The 19,584-nt window shown below is 42.8% G+C and overlaps 1 protein-coding gene across 5 annotated transcripts in view; it reads left to right on the top strand.

The window, feature by feature from the left end:
* The window catches only part of EPB41L5 (erythrocyte membrane protein band 4.1 like 5), a 176,515-nt gene that overhangs the window by 141,882 nt on the left and 15,049 nt on the right, over positions 1-19,584 (top strand). For all 5 annotated transcript variants that reach the window (XM_054723369.1, XM_054723367.1, XM_054723368.1 and 2 more), the window contains 2 exons: positions 9,720-9,810; positions 11,766-11,840. In XM_054723369.1, the coding sequence (XP_054579344.1) occupies positions 9,720-9,810; positions 11,766-11,840 (166 nt within the window). The remainder of the gene's footprint in view (positions 1-9,719; positions 9,811-11,765; positions 11,841-19,584) is intronic.

Below are 19,584 nucleotides of genomic sequence, written 5' to 3'. Positions count from 1 at the left end.
CCAAAAAAACTATAACTGTACATGAATTCAGTAAAGTAGCAGAATACAAAATAAATATCTAGAAATCAGTTGCATTTTTATACACTGATTATGAACTATCACAAAGGGAAACTAAGAAAACAATCCCATTCACAATTCCTTCAAAAAGAATAAAATACCTAGGAATAAATTCAATCAAGGATGTAAAAGACCTATACTCAGAAAATTATAAGACACTGGAGAAAGAAATTGAAGAAAATACAAATAAGTGGAAGCATATACTGTGCTCATGGAGAGGAAAAATTAACATCATTAAAATGTTCATACTACCCAAAACAACCTATACATTCAATGCATTTCCTATCAAGATTCCAATGGTGTCTTGTACAGAACTAGAACAAATATTCCAAAAATTTGTATGGAACCACAAAAGACCCCAAATAGCCACAGCAATGTTGAAAAGGAACAAAGTTGGAGGAGTCATATTATCTAATGTCAAACTATACTACAAGGCCATAGTAATCAAAATAGCATGATACTGGCATAAAATACAGACATATAGACCAATGGAACAGAATAGAGAGCTCAGAAATGAACCCACATTTTTATAGTCAATATTTGACAAAGAAGGCAAAAACATACAGTGGGGTAAAGATGGTGTATTCAATAAATGGTGTTGGGTCCTAGTTAGTTTGGCTCAGTGGATAGAGCTTCGGCCTATGGACTGAAGGATCCTGGGGGTTCAATTCCGGTCAAGGCCACATGCCCCCAATGTGGGGCATGCAGGAGGCAGCCCATCAATGATGGGCTGTATCCCCTTTTTAGAAATGAAATATTTCAGGCATAGAGAAAACTATGGAGATTATATAAAGTGTATCTGTGTACCAAATATCATTGATGTTTCTGTCTCTTTCTCCCTCTCCCTTCCTCTTTGAAATCAATAATATATATATATATATATATATATATATGTATGTATGTATATATATATTTAAATGGTGTTGGGAAAATTAGATAAGTGCAAAAAATTAAATTAGACCACCTTCTTATATCATACACAAGAATAAACTCAAAATGGACTAAAGACTAAAATCTTAGACTTGAAACCACAAAAATCATAGAAGAAATCATAGGCAGTAAAATCTCAGATATTTCTCATAGCAATATTTTATATATATATATCTCCTTGGGAAAGGGAAACAAATGAAAAAATAAACAAACAGAACTACCTCAAACTAAAAAGTTTTTGCATGGCAAAGGAAGCCATCAACAAAATGAAAAGACAGCCTATTGAATGAGAACACATATTACAGAACATATAAAACACAACACCAGAAAAACAAACAATCTCATTAAATAATGGGCAAAGGACCTAAATAGCCACTTCTCCAAGAGGACATACAGATGGCCAATAGGCACATGAAAAGATGCTCAACATCACTAATCATCAGAGAAATCCAAATTAAAACCATGATGAGATATTACCTCACACCTGTCAGAATTGCTATCATCAATAAATCAGCCAACAGCAAGTGTTAGTAAGGATGTGGAGAAAAGGGAACCCTTGTGCACTGTGGTGGGAATGAAGATTGGTGCAGCCACTGTGGAAAGCAGTATGGAGTTTCCTCAAAAAATTAAAAATGGAACTGCCTTATGACCCAGCGATTCCACTTCTGGGAATTTATCCAAAGAAACTCAGAACACTAATTCAAAAGAATATATGCAACCCTATGTTCATTGCAGTGTTATTTACAATAGTCAAGATTTAGAAGCAGCCCAAGGGTCCATCAGTAGATGAGTGGATAAAAAAGCTGTGTTATAGTTATACAATAGAATTCTTCTCGGCCATAAAAAGGAAGGAAATCTTACTATTTGTAAAATCATGGATGGACCTGGAGAGCATTATGCTAAGTGAAATAAGCCAGTCAGAGAAAGACAAGTACCATATGATTTCACTCATATGTGGAATCTAATGAACAAAATAAACTAGCAAGCAAAACAGTGACAGACTTATGGATAGAGAACAGACTGACAACTGTGTGTGTGTGTGTGTGTGTGTGTGTGTGTGTGTGTGTGTGTGGTGGGCATTGAGCAAAATAGTAAAAAACAAAACCACTCATGGACAGGGAAAACAGTGTGTTGATTGCCAGGAGAAAGGGGGAGTGAAGGGAGGTCAAGGAGAGTATAAGGGGGGACAAATGGTGATGGACGGAGACTTGACTTGGGGTGTTGAACACACAATACAGCATACAGATGATGTGTTATAGAATTATGCACCTGAACCCTGTATACTTTGTTAACCAGTATCATCCCAATAAATTCAATGAATAGGGAAAAAATAAAATAATATATACTAAGTTCTTGTTTAAACATGGGTCTATTTATGGACCTTTCCCTTTTCTGCTAAACTGTACACTTAAAAAAATTACTGTATCCCCTTTTTAGAAATGAAATATTTCAGGCATAGAGAAAACTATGGAGATTATATAAAGTGTATTTGTATACCAAATATCAAGTTTTGTCACATCTTCATATTTTGCTATTATAGATTTTGACCACTTTTCTTTTATCTTTTTATTAAGTTGTAATTCCCATATCATAAAATTTAAAATTGACCCTTTCAAAATACACAATTCAGTGCATTTTAGTAGACTAACAAAGTTTTGCAACTATTACCACTGTATATACTATCTAATTCCATAATATTGTCATCGCCCCTGAAAGCACCACTACACCCATTTGATCTCCACATTCTTCTCCATTCCCATCCCCACTCCTGCCCCAGCCCCTGGCAACCACTATTCTACTTTCTGCCTCTATTGGAATTGCCTACTCTGGACAATTCATGTAAATGGAAGTGTACAATATGTGGCCTTTTGTACCTGGCTTCTTTAACTTACTAGTAAAAGGATCATTCATATTATAATATGTATTAGTACTTCATCCTTTTTTATGGCTGAACTAGAGGCCCGGTGCATGAAATTCGTGCACCGGTAGGGTGTCTAGGCCTGGCCAGCAATCAGGGCCAATCTGTGGGGCGACCAGCGGGGCGATCAGGGGGACCCCCGCTGGCACCCGCCTTGGGCGGCCTGGGGCCTGTCGGCTGGGGGCAACTCCTGTGTTGAGCGTCTGCCCCCCTGGTGGTCAGTGCACATCATAGCAACTGGTCATTCCAGTCGTTGTTTCACCATTTGGTTGAATTGAGTATTAGGCTTTTATTATATAGGATAATATTCCATTGTATCGATATACCACATTTGATTTATCCATGTATCAATTGATGGACATTTATGATGTTTCCACTTTTGTCTATTATGAATAAAGCTGCTATGAACATTCACATATAAGAATTTTTGTAGCCATGCTTTCAGTTCTCTTTAATACATACCCAGGAGGGGTATTGCTGAGCACATGATAACTCTGTGTTTCACTTTTTGAGGAACTGCCAAACTGTCTTCCAAAACAGCTCCAACATTTTTCATTCCCACCAGCAAGGTATGAAAGTTCCAGTTTCTCCATAGCTTTGTCAATGCTTAATATTCTCCATTTTAAAAAATATACTCATCCCAGTGAGTATGAAGTGGTGTCTCATTGAGGTTTTGATTTTCATTTATCTAAGGACTAAAGATGTTAACATCTTTCCTTCTTTGAAGAAATGTCTATTCAGGTCATTAATTCTTTAGTAACAGCTTTAGCAAATATAATAAACTAGAGGCCCGGTGCACGAAATTCGTGCATGGAAGGGGGTCCCTCAGTCCTGCCTGCACCCTCTGCAATTCGGACCCCTACACCTTTTTCTTATCTAGCTAATCTCTTCACATTTTAAAAAAATTAACTGAAATATCACCTACTCTAGGAAATCCTCTTTGAACAAATGTCTTTACAATCTGTATTAAGTATTTTCATAGTATATCATTCTTTTTCTTTAACAGCTGCTTAGAGTAGATGTAATGTGGTTTTCATTCTTGCATCTGAATTTTTTCTTCTTGCTCTTGTAATAGCAAAGCTTATCCAATTTACATTTGCCCTTCAAGGGCTTATATTTGGTTCAGTTTCTAGTTGGCTCCCTGCTTTTTTTTTTTAAGCAATAAATTTGGGTTGTGATAGTAAGCCTCACTTGTAATCAAGCCTGTAGGTCTCCCTATCTGCATATTTCTATAATACCTATCACTTTAGCATACCAGAGATTGTGTTCATTTATAGAAAATAGCAATAAATGTCACCTGATCATTTGATCTTCTAGTAATATTTTATAGCAAGATGTATTATTCTAGTAATTTAACTATTATAAAACTGAGGCATACAGAAATAAATCACATTGAACAAGAAAGAATGACTCGAATATCAAAGCATATTACACTTAGGGCCTCCCTTGTCCTGTGCCTCAGATATCATAGCATAGTACACAGTTCACGTGGAACTCAGCTTCCTTTAAAATAGGAAGGGATGCCATACTCATGAAGCAGCTACTTCCACACATATTTTTTTAATTTAATTCACAGCACATACTCTTTGTACTAATTATTGGAAAATCATCCTAGCAATTGCCTCTGTTCCTCTCTGTGTTGTTGCCTTACATTCTGATGTTATTACTGCGCTTTTATCATCCACTCGCTCTAATAAGATTGTGAATTTTTTAAGGGCAGAGATCATGACTTGAGCTTGTGTTTCTCTGTCATGGTGCCTAGATAAATACTCAAATGCCATCCAGTCCAAATGACTGTGATGAGAGAGGCCCACCGTTGCTGGAGACCTCTGATTGTTATTTAAGGGGCCTCACTTGTTCTGCGCCTTTACAGAGGGGTGAGTAGGGGCTGAGGGAATTTGAGGAAACCCAGACAGAATTCTTCTAAAAGATTTTGCTAAGCTGGCGCCCAGGACGCCGGGCATTTGTCCAATTAAAACCTGGACACACGGCAATAACAAAGGCACTGGTCTCCTACTGCTAATGCGTGGGGATCAAACCCCAGCCTGCAGGAACTCACCCCTGCAGTCAGGACCAGGCCGCTGGGTAGACCTGGGCTGGTGCTCCTAACTCTGGGGAGAGGGAGACTTCCCGTGGCTGCAGGCTAGAGGCCCCAGACAGGTCCCTAGCGCAGGTTGGTCAGTGGAGCGGCTTCTTCACCTGGGATTGCAGGCAGCTTGGCCAGGCTGGACCTGGCCTGTTCACCCAGTGATCGCGGGGCAGCTCGGCCTGGCCTGTTCACCTGTGATCGCGGGGCGGCTCGGCCTGGGCTCTTCGCCCCATGATAGAGGGGCGGCTGGGCATGGGCTCTTCACCCCATGATTGCAGGGCGGCTGGGCCTGGCCTGTTTGCCCCAAATCGCAGGGCAGCTCGGCCTGGCCTGTTCGCCCTGTGATCCCGGGGTGGCTGGGCCTGGGCTCACTGCTTTCCACCAGCTGCAGCTCACCAGTCTCCTATGGGCTGGGGGGAGCTGACCAGTCGAGCCCACAGCATGTGGCAGTGGCTGTCAAGGTCGCCACGGCAACCCAGCACTGACTTCCGGTTGGTCAGCCTTTGGTTGTGATCGGTTGTTACAAGTTACAACCCTGGGCTTTTATTATTAGGATACCATGCAATTCACCCATTTAAACTGTACAATTCAGGGGACATATGTAATACTTAAAAAGAATAAAGTAGGTAAAGTGTACAACTCAGTGGTTTTTTTTTTTTACATATTTGTATTTAAAAATTATCTATGGGTCCTTCATATTTACTGCCATTACGTGAGTCAAGCACACCCTATTCTTTTTTTTTTAAATTTAATAAATCTTTATTGTTCAGATTATTACAGTTGTTCCTCTTTTTTTCCCCCCATAGCTCCCCTCCACCTGGTTACCATCCCACCCTCTTCCCTTACCTCCCCCCACTGTCCTCATTTATAGCTGTATGATTTTTGTCCAGTCTCTTCCCACACCCCCAAACTCCTTTCCCCTAAGAGTTGTCAGTCCACTCCCTTTCTATTCCCCTGATTCTATTATATTCACCAGTTTATTCTGTACATCAGATTTTTAATTCACTTGATTTTTAGATTCACTTGTTGATAGATACGTATTTGTTGTTCATAATTTTTATTTTTACCTTTTTCTTCTTCTTCCTCTTCTTAAAGAATACCTTTCAACATTTCATATAATTCTGGTTTGGTGTTGATGAACTCCTTTAGCTTTTTCTTATCTGTGAAGCTCTTTATCTGACCTTCAATTCTGAATGATGGCTTTGCTGGGTAGAGTAATCTTGGTTGTAGGTTCTTGCTAGTCATCACTTTGACTATTTCTTGCCACTCCCTTCTGGCCTGCATAGTTTCTGTTGAGAAGTCAGCTGACAATCGTATGGGTGCTCCCTTGTAGGTAATTAACTGTTTTTCTCTTGCTGCTTTTAATATTCTCTCTTTGTCTTTTGCTCTTGGCATTTTAATTATGATGTGTCTTGGTGTGGTCCTCTTTGGATTCCTTTTGTTTGGGGTTCTGTGCGCTTCCTGGACTTGTAAGTCTATTTCTTTCACCAGGTGGGGGAAGTTTTCAGTCATTATTGCTTCAAATAGGTTTTCAGTATCTTGCTCTCTCTCTTCTTCTGGCACCCCCATAATTCGGATGTTGGTACCCTTGAAGTTGTCCCAGAGGCTTCTTACACTATCTTCAAATTTTTGGATTGTTTTTTCTTTTAGCTTTTTCAGTTGAGTGATTTTTGCTTCTTTGTATTTCTAATCTTTGACTTGATTCTTGCGTTCCTCTAGTTTGCTGTTGGGTGTCTGTATAATATTTTTTATTTCAGTCAGTGTATGTTTAATTTCTAGTTGGTCATTTTCCATATCCTCAAGGTCTCTCTCATATCCTCGAGGGTCTCGCTAAATTTATTGGCCTTTTCTAGGAAATTCTTGAAAAACCTTATAACCGTGGTTTTGAACTCTATCTCCAGTTGTTTGTTTCCCTCCATTTCTTTGGTTTGTGATCTGTTTCTTTGTCTCCGCATTTTCGCTGCTTCCCTGAGTTGGTAGGGTAGCTGTGTGTGCTAGGTGTCCTATATGGGCCAGTGGCTCGGCCTCCCCAGTTACCTGAGGTGGACGCTCTTGGTGCACCCCTTTGTGGACTGTGTGTACAGCCTTGTTGTAGTTAAGTCTTGATTGTTGTTGGTATCAGTGGGTGGAGTTGACCTCCAGGCCAATTGGCTGTGAGGATCAGCTGTGTCTACATCGGGAGACAGCCTTATTCGACTAGACTTGCAAAACTGCAAAAGCCTCTGTGCTCAGCTTGGATGGGGCGGAGTTTCAGGGTGGAGCCTACAGCCTTGGCTTCCCATCAGCCCCGCCCAATGAGGTTCCTGGGTCTCAGTGTCCCTCAGTGTCCCTCGGTACTCGCTGCAAGCACCTTTGAGAGAAAGGCGCCTTCGAGTTTCGCCCGCTGCCAGACAGTCTAGTCCAGGGGTCCTCAATTTTTAAACAGGGGGCCAGTTCACTGTCCCTCAGACCGTTGGAGGGCCAGACTATAGTTTAAAAAAAAAACTATGAACAAATTCCTATGCACACTGCTAAGTCGGCTGCAAAAACACCTGGCGGGCCGGATAAATGGCCTCGGCGGGCCGCATGTGGCCTGCGGGCCGTAGTTTGAGGACCCCTGGTCTAGTCTCTTCCCCAATGAATCTGGATTCCCAGATTCTCGCCTGGAACTGGGGTTCAGTGCAGTCGGAACTGGGGTTCAGTGCAGTCCGGAGCTTTTGTCTCCTTCCCGCTAGGGCAATCCAGCGGCACAGTCAACAGTCCGTCCTCTGTGCGCATTCACGTGCATGCCTCCAGAGCTCTGCCTTTCGCCACTCCCCTGAGTTTCTGCCTTACAGCCCAGATTCCCCCAGTATGACCCTGGGTCCCCAGGGTCTTGCCCGGAACTGGGGTTCAGTGCAGTCGGAACTGGGGTTCAGCGCAGTCCGGAGCTTTTGTCTCCTTCCCGCTAGAGAACGCCAGCCAGGCACTCAGCCGCCCCGTCCTCTCTGACTCCGTCCTCTCCGCACGCGCGCACCCGTGTCTCCATACCTCAGGCTTTTACAGCTCCTCTGATTTTCCTTGTGGTTTTCTCTTTCCTTCTAGTTGTAGAATTTCCAGTCAGCCAGCTTTCCTGTGGTTCTGGATGATGTCCGTTTTGTCTTTTAGTTGTATTTTTGAAATTGTTTTGCGAGGGTGCAGTTTAGGTGTTTACCTATGCTGCCATCTTGGTTTCTCTCCTATTCATTCTTTTATTAATGGGCAAATGCTTGTTCCAAGTTAACATTTTGTGTGCTCCTCTATATACACATGTGCTGTGAGGATTCTTTAGGGCAGCAGTCGCCAACCGGTGGTCCATGGACCGTTGGTAGTCCATGAGGTCTTAAAGGTTGGTGACCACTGCTTTAGGGTGTATGCCTAGGAATGGAATTGCTGGGTCATGACACATGCTGAACAGAATGGATGCAGAAGCTTTACATGTGCTTCTTTCCATGTTGGGCAGCAGTGTAAGCTATCCAGGACCAATCTTTTGCTGAAGTGTTGGGAGAATTCATTGTAAAGCATTACTTCTTTTAATACTCACTGTTTCTCATATCAACTCCTTTTGTCTGAAACTGTTTCTTCTTTCTGAAACACAAAGCTATTTTTTCTCTGGTAACTTTCAGGTTTTACTGCTCATTCTTGAGGTTCTGCATTTTCATTACTGTATACCTAAGAATAGTTTTTTTTTTAATTGTTAGTATTCAAGGTGGTCTTTCAATTTGAAGATCTATGTCTTTTATTCAGTTCAGAAAATCGTAAGCCATTATTTTTTGAATATCCACTATCCATTAGTTGAAATATTCTGATCACTTCTCTCTTTCTCACAACTGTTCCTTATTTCTTTTCATCTCTTTGCCTCTATTTGCCTCAGTGTTGTGGCTGCAACCATCCTAGCTTTCACTTCAGAAGTTACATCTGACTTTTCCAGTCTAGGATCTATCTCTTGTTTTTCCCAGTCTCCTTGCAGGATTGGACAGAACTGCTCCTGTCGCTTGCACACGTTTCAGTGATATGGAGCGGGCTGGGATTTCCTGCTGGAGGTGTTAGCTTAGTGGAGGATGACCTTTGGCTGTATATTCCCCCCTTTCTCCTGGTGTTGAGCCATCTGTAAGACTGCTCCTGTTCTTGTTCTCATCTGGGGTTAGACCTGCTTGTCATTACTGCTGGGCCTCCAGGTAACATTTTCTGGCATCCTCTCACCTGGCTGGTCCTGTTGTAATACCTGGAGCATTCTGGATGTTGCTTCTTTCTCAGCAGAGCTCTCCAGCCTGTGTCCTCACATGGGGGCTTCTCGTGGTTCCTGACTGTTCTCCCATATCTCAGGTATTCTGTATGATTTTTGTTCCACTGAGCTTCTCATTCATGTCTTTGATAACAGCTTTAAAAAAAGCAATCTATTCATCTATCATTTTTGTGTATCTGTTTTTCTTCTCAAGATAAATCTTTTCTGTCCTTCAGTGAGACTTAGGAGGGAAGCAAAGTAGCCCACAATTTTGATCCATCTGTGAGTGAGTCTGACCTGGATTTGAAACTGTTATGTGATGGATGGGAAAGGGTTTCATAAAAGCATATGAGCGTGACCTGGACTTCTGTCATGCTCCTCACAAGTTGAATTTCTTCTTCTCCCACATGAATTTGTTACACTTCTTTCCCAAGGCCTTTCTTTGAAAACACTGCCCATGCTCAGACAGACCTCCATGATGTGAATTTGTATTTTCTTTCCAGGGCTGTAGTAAGTGAGAATAATGTGCCCCTCTCTGAAGGTTCCCTTGCTCCAGTGCACAGCACACCTGCAGGAAATGGTTCTGTTCTAAAGGTAACAATATCTTTAATCTTTTAAAGGTTTTCCCAAAGACCATACTGAGTTGAATCCTGTAGTACAACCATGGGCATCTGGTGATTCTGATTCACACCAGAACTCAAGCTATGAGAAAAGCACTGAGCCTGAATTCTCTAGGGAGAGTCCTATTGTCAAATCCCTCACAAGAGGATCTCAGGGATTTTTCTCCAGTTTTTGTGTTATTTGTTGGTATTTTTGGTTTGGGGTAGTCTTTGTATTTTTGCTTTTTTGGGTGCTGGCTATGCTTCCTTAGTGTCTCAAACTGTACATGGCACATAGTAGGCACTAACCATTCATTGAAATGAACTTTCTGAAATAACAGCATCCTGTCATTGTGTTGCAGTGTGCCTAGCTCATCACAGCTCCTGCCATTCCCATACCCTCTTGCCACACCCTTACCAGTTTAGAAAACATTGAAACCTAGTTCATTGCCTAGTGAATGTTTTAATTTGCAAGTTAAATGAAAAGTTATTCTCAAAAATAGCATTTATCATTTTGCTCTTCTATTACATAAGCATATTTATTATAGTAATTTCTCAAATATTTCAAAAAAGAAAAAATTAGAAATCACATGTATTCCCACTACCCCAAAACAGTGTAGTTAATATTTGGGTGTATAACTTTTCAAACTTTTGGGTTAAATGAACAAACAACCAGGATCTTCCTTTCTGCTAATTAAAATTCTAAAAAGATATATTGACATCTTAGACCATTGAAAATTGTTAGCGGAACCTGAGATTTTTGGAACAGGACATTTAGTTCAAAGATTTATTGCATACATAATATACACTAGACAGCATACTAGGCTTTGGAAATTAAAATAGACTGAAACATAGATTGAAACATAGTAACAGCAATCAGGCCTCGGTCAGAATTATAGAAAGGGAGAGAGAATGTTAATGCCTGTGGTAGGACATGCACAAGCTGTTTTGGGGCACTCACCCAGGCCAGAGGATGGGATGGGTGAGATAGGAGGAGGGAAATCTAAGAAGAGAGAGAATAATTTTTTCACGTGTGTAATTAAAGTTGGCCTGAAAGCAGGTAGATAGAAATAGAATTGTATAAATGAAGGGCCTTTTTTGTTATGTACTACACATTAGATACTTATTTCTCTTATTTCCAGATTGGAATTTTATCTTTTGTACTTTTAAAGTTCTTCCTGCCCCCCCTACACACACATGCATGTGCACACATACACACACATGCATGCACATACACACACACTCTGCAGTACAGAACTGTGTGTTCTATAAAGTGCTTCAAATACTAATTTAACAAAAAGTGTTAATTAACATTTATGGGGAAGTTCATACTGTCCTCTTCCAAAAATAGTGAAGTTTTCATATATCTGGATAAAGAAGCATTTAGAATTCAGGCATCTCTTTACTCATCTTGCTTCTGTGCTAAACGTTGTAGTCTAGTCTAAGAGCCAGAACAGCCCTGGCCAGTGCTGCTCAGTTGTTAGAGCATCACCCCGTGCACCTAAGGGTTGTGGGTTCAATTCCAAGTTAGGGCACATGACCCAGGTTGTGGATTCCATCCTCTGTTGGGGCGTGTGCATGAGGCAACTGATTGGTGTCGCTCTCACTCTCCCTCCCTCCCTTCCTTGCATCAATGAAAAACATATCCTCAAGTGAGGATTAAAAAAAAAAAAAGAACCAGAACAGTCTTAACCCTACCCAAATTTTCCCCTACCCAAATTTTGTCTCACCAGAAGGAATGGCTAATCTGCAAATTCACATAATGCCTAGCTTTTTAAAATTCTGATTATAGTCTAGGTTCTCCTCCTAGAAGTGTGATTCCTGAATGTCCCTGTTTGTTTAAAGGTTAACACCAATCAGGCCTTGGTCAGAATGATAAATTGAGAGGATAAGGGAAAAGTAGTCTGATTAGTGGGTCATTTATCAACTATATATATTTTGTCTCCATAGGATGCTACAGATGAATTTGATGCCTTGTTTTTATCTCTAACTGAGAATCTGATTGACAGCACAGTCACACCTCAGGTAAATATGCTTTAAATCACCAAAATGGAAAAAAATTTCTATTTTGCAAATGTTGCTGCTGAATTCCAATTTTGGCCTTTTTAACAATTTAGTAAAACTTCGCACATAATAAGAGTTCATATTTCAGTAACACTTGGCATTAGCATTGCCTTTTCTGTACTATAAAACTCTACCAATTTGAATGTGGGTGTCACAGTACAGTGTGTTACTACTATATGCCTATTTGTAATTCAGTACCATACTGTAAATAACATAGAGGAAATAAACCAGCTTGAAAAGAGTTAAGACAATCCAGCCAGTGTGACTCAGTGGTTGAATGTCAACCCATGAACCAGGAGGTCATGGTTTGATTACTGGTCAGGGCACATACCCAGGTTGTGGGCTCAATCCCCAGTGGAGGGCATGCAGGAGGCAGCTGATCAATAATTCTCTCTTATCATTGCTGTTTCTGTCTCTCTCTCCCTGTCTCTCCCTCTCTAAAATCAATACAAATTATATTTTTTAAAAGAGTTAAGACAATAAGGACATATTTAATTTTTAAAAATATTTACAGAAAGGTGGGAATATAAATATGGGTGGCATTGAACATATTGATCATTATTGTAGTACTAGAGGCCCGGTGCACGAAATTCGTGCACGGGGGGCGGGGGTGGTGTCCCTCAGCCCAGCCTACACCCTCTCCAATCTGGGACCCCCAGTGGGATCGGGCCTAAACAGGCAGTTGGACATCCCTCTCACAATCCAGGACTGCTGGCTCCCAACTGCTTGCCTGCCTGCCTTCCTGATTGCCCCTAACTGCTTCTGCCTGCCAGCCTGATCACCCCCTCACCACTCCAATGCCAGCCTGATTGATGTCTGACTGCTCCCCTGCCAGCCTGTTTGTCCCCAACTTCCCTTCTCTGCCGGCCTGGTCACCCCTAACTTCCCTCCCCTGCAGGCTTGATCACCTCCAACTGCCCTCCCTTGCAGGGCTGGTCCCTCTCAATTGCCCTCCCTTGCAGGCCTGGTGCCTCCCAACTGTCCTCCCCTGCTGGTCATCTTGTGGTGGCCATCTTGTGTCCACATGGGGGCAGGATCTTTGACCAAATGGGGGCAGCCATATTGTGTGTTGGAGTGATGGTCAATCTGCATATTACTCTTTTATTAGATAGGATAGAGGCCTGGTGCATGGGTGGGGCCGGCTGGTTTGCCCTGAAGGGTGTCCCGTATCAGGGTGGGGGTTCCCTTGGGGTGTGGGGCGGCCTGAGCGAGGGGCCTGTGGTGGTTTGCAGGCCAGCCATGCCCCCTGGCGACCCAAGCGGAGGCCCTGGTATCTGGAATTTATTTACCTTCTACAATTGAAACTTTGTAGCCTGGAGTGGAGCCAAGCCTCCTGCTCGCTCCATGGCCAGCAGCCGTTTCTGTTGGGGTTTGTGTATATCTTCTATAATTGAAACTTTGTAGCCTTACACAGAGGCCTGGGCCAGCCAGGGTGTGCGGAAAGGGGGGGGCAACCCTAGCCTCCTGCTCTTTCCAGCTACGTGGCTGCTGCCATTTCTGTTTGGATTTGTTTACCTTCTATAATTGAAACTTTGTAGCCTTGAGTGGAGGCTTAGGCCGGGAAGGGCAGGCGGAAAGCTTGGCTTGCTCCGTTGCCTGGGAAACCCAAGCCTCCCTCCTGCTCTCTGTGGCTGTAGCCATCTTGGTTGGGTTTATTTGCATACTCGCTCTGATTGGCTGGTGGGCGTGGCTGGTGCATGTAGCGGAGTGATGGTTAATTTGCATATTACTCTTTTATTAGGTAGGATGGGAGATACTGTGTTAAGTACTGTGATCATAATACAATAGTTCCTTCCCACCAGAGACTTACAGTCTAGTGGGTGAACTGTATACAGATAACTCATTTAGTGAATTATGAGTAATGTGACAAAAATTGCTGTAGGAACTAGAAATTCTGAAGGCTTGGAAGATGGTACTGCCTATGGTGCTGAATGTTTGCTTAGATTACTAGTTCTCAAACTTGGATGTGTAACAGAATCATCCTTGCAGTGATTAAAACAGATGGCTAAGGAAAGGAGGAAGTAAAACTCTCATTTATTTGTAGACTAGAGGCCCGGTGCACGAAATCATGCATGGGTGGGGTCCCTCTAGGTGGCCTGCAGGGATTGGGCCAAAATCCGCAGTCCAATGCCACCTGCAGCTCCTACCTGCCGCTCCCGCTCATCCAGACCCACTGTGCCTGCTGCAGGCTCATGCCCAATCAGTCCCCGATCAGGAGAGGCTTGCGCTGCTGCAGCAGTGCTTGCCAGCCATGAGCCCTGCATCTGGCACCCTCCCAAGGGGAGTGGCCTGCGGGATCGGGCTGAAACTGGCTCTCCAATATCCCCCTAGGGGTCCCAGATTGCAAGAAGGCACAAGCCAGGCTGAGGGACCCCACTGGTGCACTATCGGGCCAGGGAGGGACAGTGGGAGGGCTCCAGGGCATGTCTGGCCCATCTCGCTCAGTCCCATTCAGCCAGACCCCAACAGCAAGCTAACCTACCAGTCGGAGCATCTGCCCCCGGTGGTCAGTGCACATCATAGTGACTGGTCAACCAGTTGACTGCCCCCTGGTGGTCAGTGCACGTCATAGCGAGCAGTTGAGCAGCGTTAGCGTATCATTAGCATATTACGCTTTGATTGGTTTTTCGATTGTTCTGCTATTCAGTCTATTTGCACATTACCCTTTTATTATATAAGATGACATGATATTGTACATAGAAAACCCTAACCACTCCACCAAAAAAACTACTTGATATATTAAATGAACTCCGCAATGTAGCAGGATACAAAATTAACACCCAGAAATTGATGGCATTTTTTTATATACCAATAATGAACTTTCAAAAAGAGAAACTAAAAAAACAATCCCATTTACCAATGCAACAAAAAAATTAAGATACTTAGGAATAAACTTAACCAAGGAGGTAAAAGACTTGTACTTGGAAAACTACAGAACATTGAAAAAGAGATAGAGGAAGATATAAACAAGTGGAAGAATATACTGTATTCATGGATTGGTAGAATTAACATAATTAAAATGTCCATACTACTCAAAACAATGTATAGATTCAACACAATCCCTATTAAAATACCAATGGCATATTTCACAGATATAGAACAAATACTTTAAAAATTTATGTGGAACCATAAAAAAACCTCAAATAGTTTCAGCAATCTTGAGAAAGAAGAACAAAGAAGGGATCAAAATACCAGATACCAGGTTACACTACAAAGCCACTGTTACTGGCACAAGAGCAGGCATATCGATCAATGGATCAGAATAGAGACCCCAGAAATCAACCCAAGCCATTACGCTCAATTAATATTTGACACATGAGGCAAGAGCATACAATAGAGTCAAGACAATCTCTTCAATAAATGGTGTTGGGAGAATTGAACAGATACATGCAAAATGAAACTAGACACCAACTTACACCATACACAAGAATAAACTCTAAATGTATAAAAGACTTAAATGTAAGTCATGAAACCATAAAAATCCTAGAAGAAACCATAGGCAGCAAAATCTCAGACATCTCTCATAGCAATATGTTTGCAGATACATCTCCTAGGGCAAGGGAAACTTAAGGAGAAAATAAACAAATTGGGACTACATCAAAATAAAAAGAAAACCAACAAAATGAAAAGGGAACCCACTGTATGGGAGAACATATTTGTCAATGATACATCTGATAAAGAGTTAATATCCAAAATATATAAGGTACTCATACAACTTAACAAAAGGAAGACAGTCCAATAAGAAAATGGGCAAATGACCTAAATAGACACTTCTCCAAAGTGGACATACAGATGGCCAAGAGACATGAAAAAATGCGCAGTCACTGATCATCAGAGATGCACATTAAAATGACAATGAGGTATCACCTCACACCTGTTAGAATGGCTACCATCAACAAATGACAGTGTTGGCGAGGATGTGGAGAAAATGGAACCTTAGTACACTGCTGGTGAGAATGCAGACTGGTGCAGTCACTATGGAAAACAGTATGGCATTTCCTCAAAAAATTAAATATGAAACTGCCATTTGACCTAGTGATCCCACTTCTAGGAATATATCCTAAGGAACCCAAAACACCAATCAGAAAGAATGTATGCATATTACTATTTTCATAGCAGCAGTACAATTTATAATAGCTAAGATCTGGGAACAGCCCAAGTGCCCATCAGTAGATGAATGGATAAAAAAGCCGTGGTACATTTACATCATGGAATACTATGCAGCAGTAAAAAAGGAGGATATCTTACCCTTTGAGACAGCATGGAGGGACCTGGAGAGTATTATGCTAAGCAAAATAAGCCAGTCAGAGAGGGACAAGTATCACATGATCTCACTCATATGTGGAATCTGATGAACAGAATAAAGTGATGAACAAAATAGATCCAGAGACATAGAAGCATGGAACAGACTGTCGAATCTCAGAGGAAAGGCAGGGGAGGGTGGGTGGGTGAGATGAGATCAACCAAAGAACTTGTATGCATATATGCATAACCCATGGACACAGACAATAGTATGGTGGTAAAGACTGGGGCTAAGGGGTAAGGGTGGACTAGAAGAGGACAATGGTGGAAAAAGGGGACATATGTCATACTTTCAACAATAAAAATTAAAAAACAACAACAGATGGCTAGACTCCACCCTGAGTTTCTAATTTGGTAAGTGTGGGGTGGGGCCTGAGAAATTTTCTGGTTTTCTCTATTAGCTATGATTTTATTATATCTTTCACATTTAGATTTTAACACATTTGAACAGTTTGAGTTTTGTGGGGGAGGGGATGTCAATTGTGGTTTTGCTATAACCCAGTTATGTTTTTCATCCTTATAAAAAGCCAATTCTCTAATTATTATCTACTAAATAATCCATCCTTTCCTAATTGGTTTGTTACTAATATTTCTATTCTGTTTCATTGGGTTCTTTCTTTTTTTCTTGTTTTTTGTTGTTTAGTTTTTTATTGTGGTAAAATTGATATACTATACACACACACACATATGTGGGTATATATATATATTAGAGGCTCAGTGCACAAAATTCATGCACTGGGGGTGGGGGGTGGGGGCGTCCCTCAGCCTGGCCTGTGCCCTCTCACAGTCCGTGATCCCTCTCGAAGTCCAGGACCCCTCGCTCTTTAATGCCCAACTGCTTGCTGCTCCCTACCGCTCGGCTCGCTGCTCCTTAGTGCTGCCGTGGAGGCTCCTGGCACCACCGCTGCACTCGCCAGCCGTGAGCCCAGCTTCTGGCTGAGAGGCACTCCCCCTGTGGGAGCGCACTGACCACCAGGGGGCAGTTCCTGCATTGGGCGTCTGCCCCCTGGTGGTCAGTTCATAGGAACCGTTGGGTCAATTTGCATATTAGGGTTTTATTATATAGGATAGGATATTGAATGTGAACTGTAAATGAAAAATAAAATTTAAAAAAGAACCAGCCCTAACCGGTTTGGCTTAGTGGATAGAGCGTTGGCCTGCGGACTCAGGGGTCCCAGGTTCGATTCCAGTCAAGGGCATGTACCTTGGTTGCAGGCACATGCCCAGTAGGGAGTGTGCAGGAGGCAGCTGATCGATGTTTCTCTCTCATCGATGTTTCTAACTCTCTATCCCTCTTCCTTCCTCTCTGTAAAAATCAATAAAATATATTTTAAAAAATAAAAATTAAAAAAAAAACAAATAAAATTTAGGTCTGAAAAATTTTTAATATATATATTTTTAATTCTCACCTAAGGATGTTTTTAAAATTGATTTTTAGAGAGAGAAACATCCATGTGACAGAGAAATACTGGTAGGCTGCCTCTGCACCTGCTGACCCACTGGAATCTAACCTAAACCTAAGTATGTGCCCTAACCTAGAATCCAACAGGAAATCCTTTGGTGTACAGGTTGAGACTCCAACCAATTGAGCCACCTGGCCAGGGCAGATCTGAAAAAAAATGTTTAAGTGTACCTCCAGGCCCTGGTCGGTGTGGATCAGTAGTTAGAGTGTCCTCCCATGTACCAAAGGGTCATGGGTTCGATTCCAGGTGAGGGCACACACACAGGTTGTGGGTTCCATCCCTGTCAGATTGCTTGGGCAGCTGATAGATGTTTCTCTTTCTCTTTCCCTCTCCCTTCCTCTCTCTCTCGAATCAATGAAAAAAAAAAAACACAAAAAAAAACATATCCTTAGAGGAGGACTTAAAAAGAAAAAAAATGCTGGTTTGGTTCAGTGGGTAGTGCTCCTGTGGACTGAAGGGTACCGGGTTGGATTCCGATCAAGGGCACGTACCTGGGTTGCAGGCTCAATCCTGGGCCCTGGTTGGGGATTCAGCAAGAGGCAACCAATTGATGTCTCTCACATTAGTTTCTGTCTTTCTCCCTCCCTCCCACTCTCTCTAAAAAAAATATCAATGGAAAAATGTCCTCAGGTGAGGATTAACCAAAACAAACAAACACCTATCCACAGTGTGATTATTGAAGGAGCATATGACGTGTTTGTTGAATGAACGGGAAGGGATGGGACTTCACTTTCAACTGTTTTAGCAACTCTGCAAGCCAGAGGGTTTATTTTTTATTTTAATTTTTATTGATTGATTATTTTAGAGATAGGAAGGGAGCGAGAGAAACACCAGTGTGTTGTGCTCTTTGGTTGCTTCTTGTCAGTGCCCTGAACCCGCAACCTTGCTGTATCAGGAGGAGGGTCTAACCCACTGCGCTGCGGGCTGCCTGTCAGGGCCCCTAACAAAACCCCCCTGGGTGCCCTGGCCCCGCCGTGGGCTGGAGCGCCTCCGCCACAGCAAAGGTGTGGGTTCCATTCTGTCAGGGCACCTACTTAGGTTTCAGGTTTGATCCCCGGTCAGGGCTGACTGCTGCTCAGGAAGTGACCGAAGACCATTGAGGTCTGTGTACTCTACGTCATTTGGCAGGGAGCTGGGGTTCCATTGCCGACATGGCCAACTCTGATCCCCGCTACCCCTGCTCCTCCATTGAGGACGACTTCAACTATGGCAGCTGCGTGGCCTCTGCCAGCGTACACATCCGCATGGGTCGGTCGCCTTTCTACGGCTCGCCCGGCTGCTGCACAGTCGCCCTGGGAGGCGGATTTCCGGGTTCCCAGGGAGAGCGCCCTCTGCGCCAGACTCCCAGGGAGAGCGGAGTCCCGGAGGGAAAGCACTTAGCTCCGCCTCCCCTTGGGGCTCCCGGGCTGGAGCGCCCACCCTGCACAGGGCTGGGAGGGGAGAGCCGCCCCAGGGAGGCCTCCTAGCTGGGTGCTGAGAAAACGAAACTGGAGCCCTTCCTCCTTGAACCCTGTCTTCGGTGTAGAAAGGGCCAGATGAAAGCCTCAGCAGCCTTACTGGGGCATGCCGCGTGCGCAGCCTGCTAAGCGGTCTTGACGTTTCGGAGTCCTGGAAAGTTTGCATATTCCTCTATTATTATATAGGATATCAGGTATACAACATTATAATTCAGTATTTGTACATAGTTCCCTCCTCATCTACAGTTTCAGTTGTCCAAAGTTTTGGTTACCCACAGTAAACCATGGTCCAAAAATATTAAATGAAAAATTCCAGAAATAAACAATTCATCTTTTAAGTTACATGCCATTCTGAGTAGCGTGATGAAATCTGGTGCCATCCCCTCCACCTGCCTGGGGTGTAACTCATCTTCATCCAGCATGCTCATTCCCACTGTCGCTGTGCAGCAGTGCTTATGCTCAAGTGAGTTGTTGGGCCCTCTT

Source organism: Eptesicus fuscus, chromosome 11 (assembly GCF_027574615.1).
Source record: "Eptesicus fuscus isolate TK198812 chromosome 11, DD_ASM_mEF_20220401, whole genome shotgun sequence".
Lineage (NCBI taxonomy): Eukaryota > Metazoa > Chordata > Mammalia > Chiroptera > Vespertilionidae > Eptesicus > Eptesicus fuscus.
This window is presented reverse-complemented; position numbering and strand designations above follow the sequence as displayed.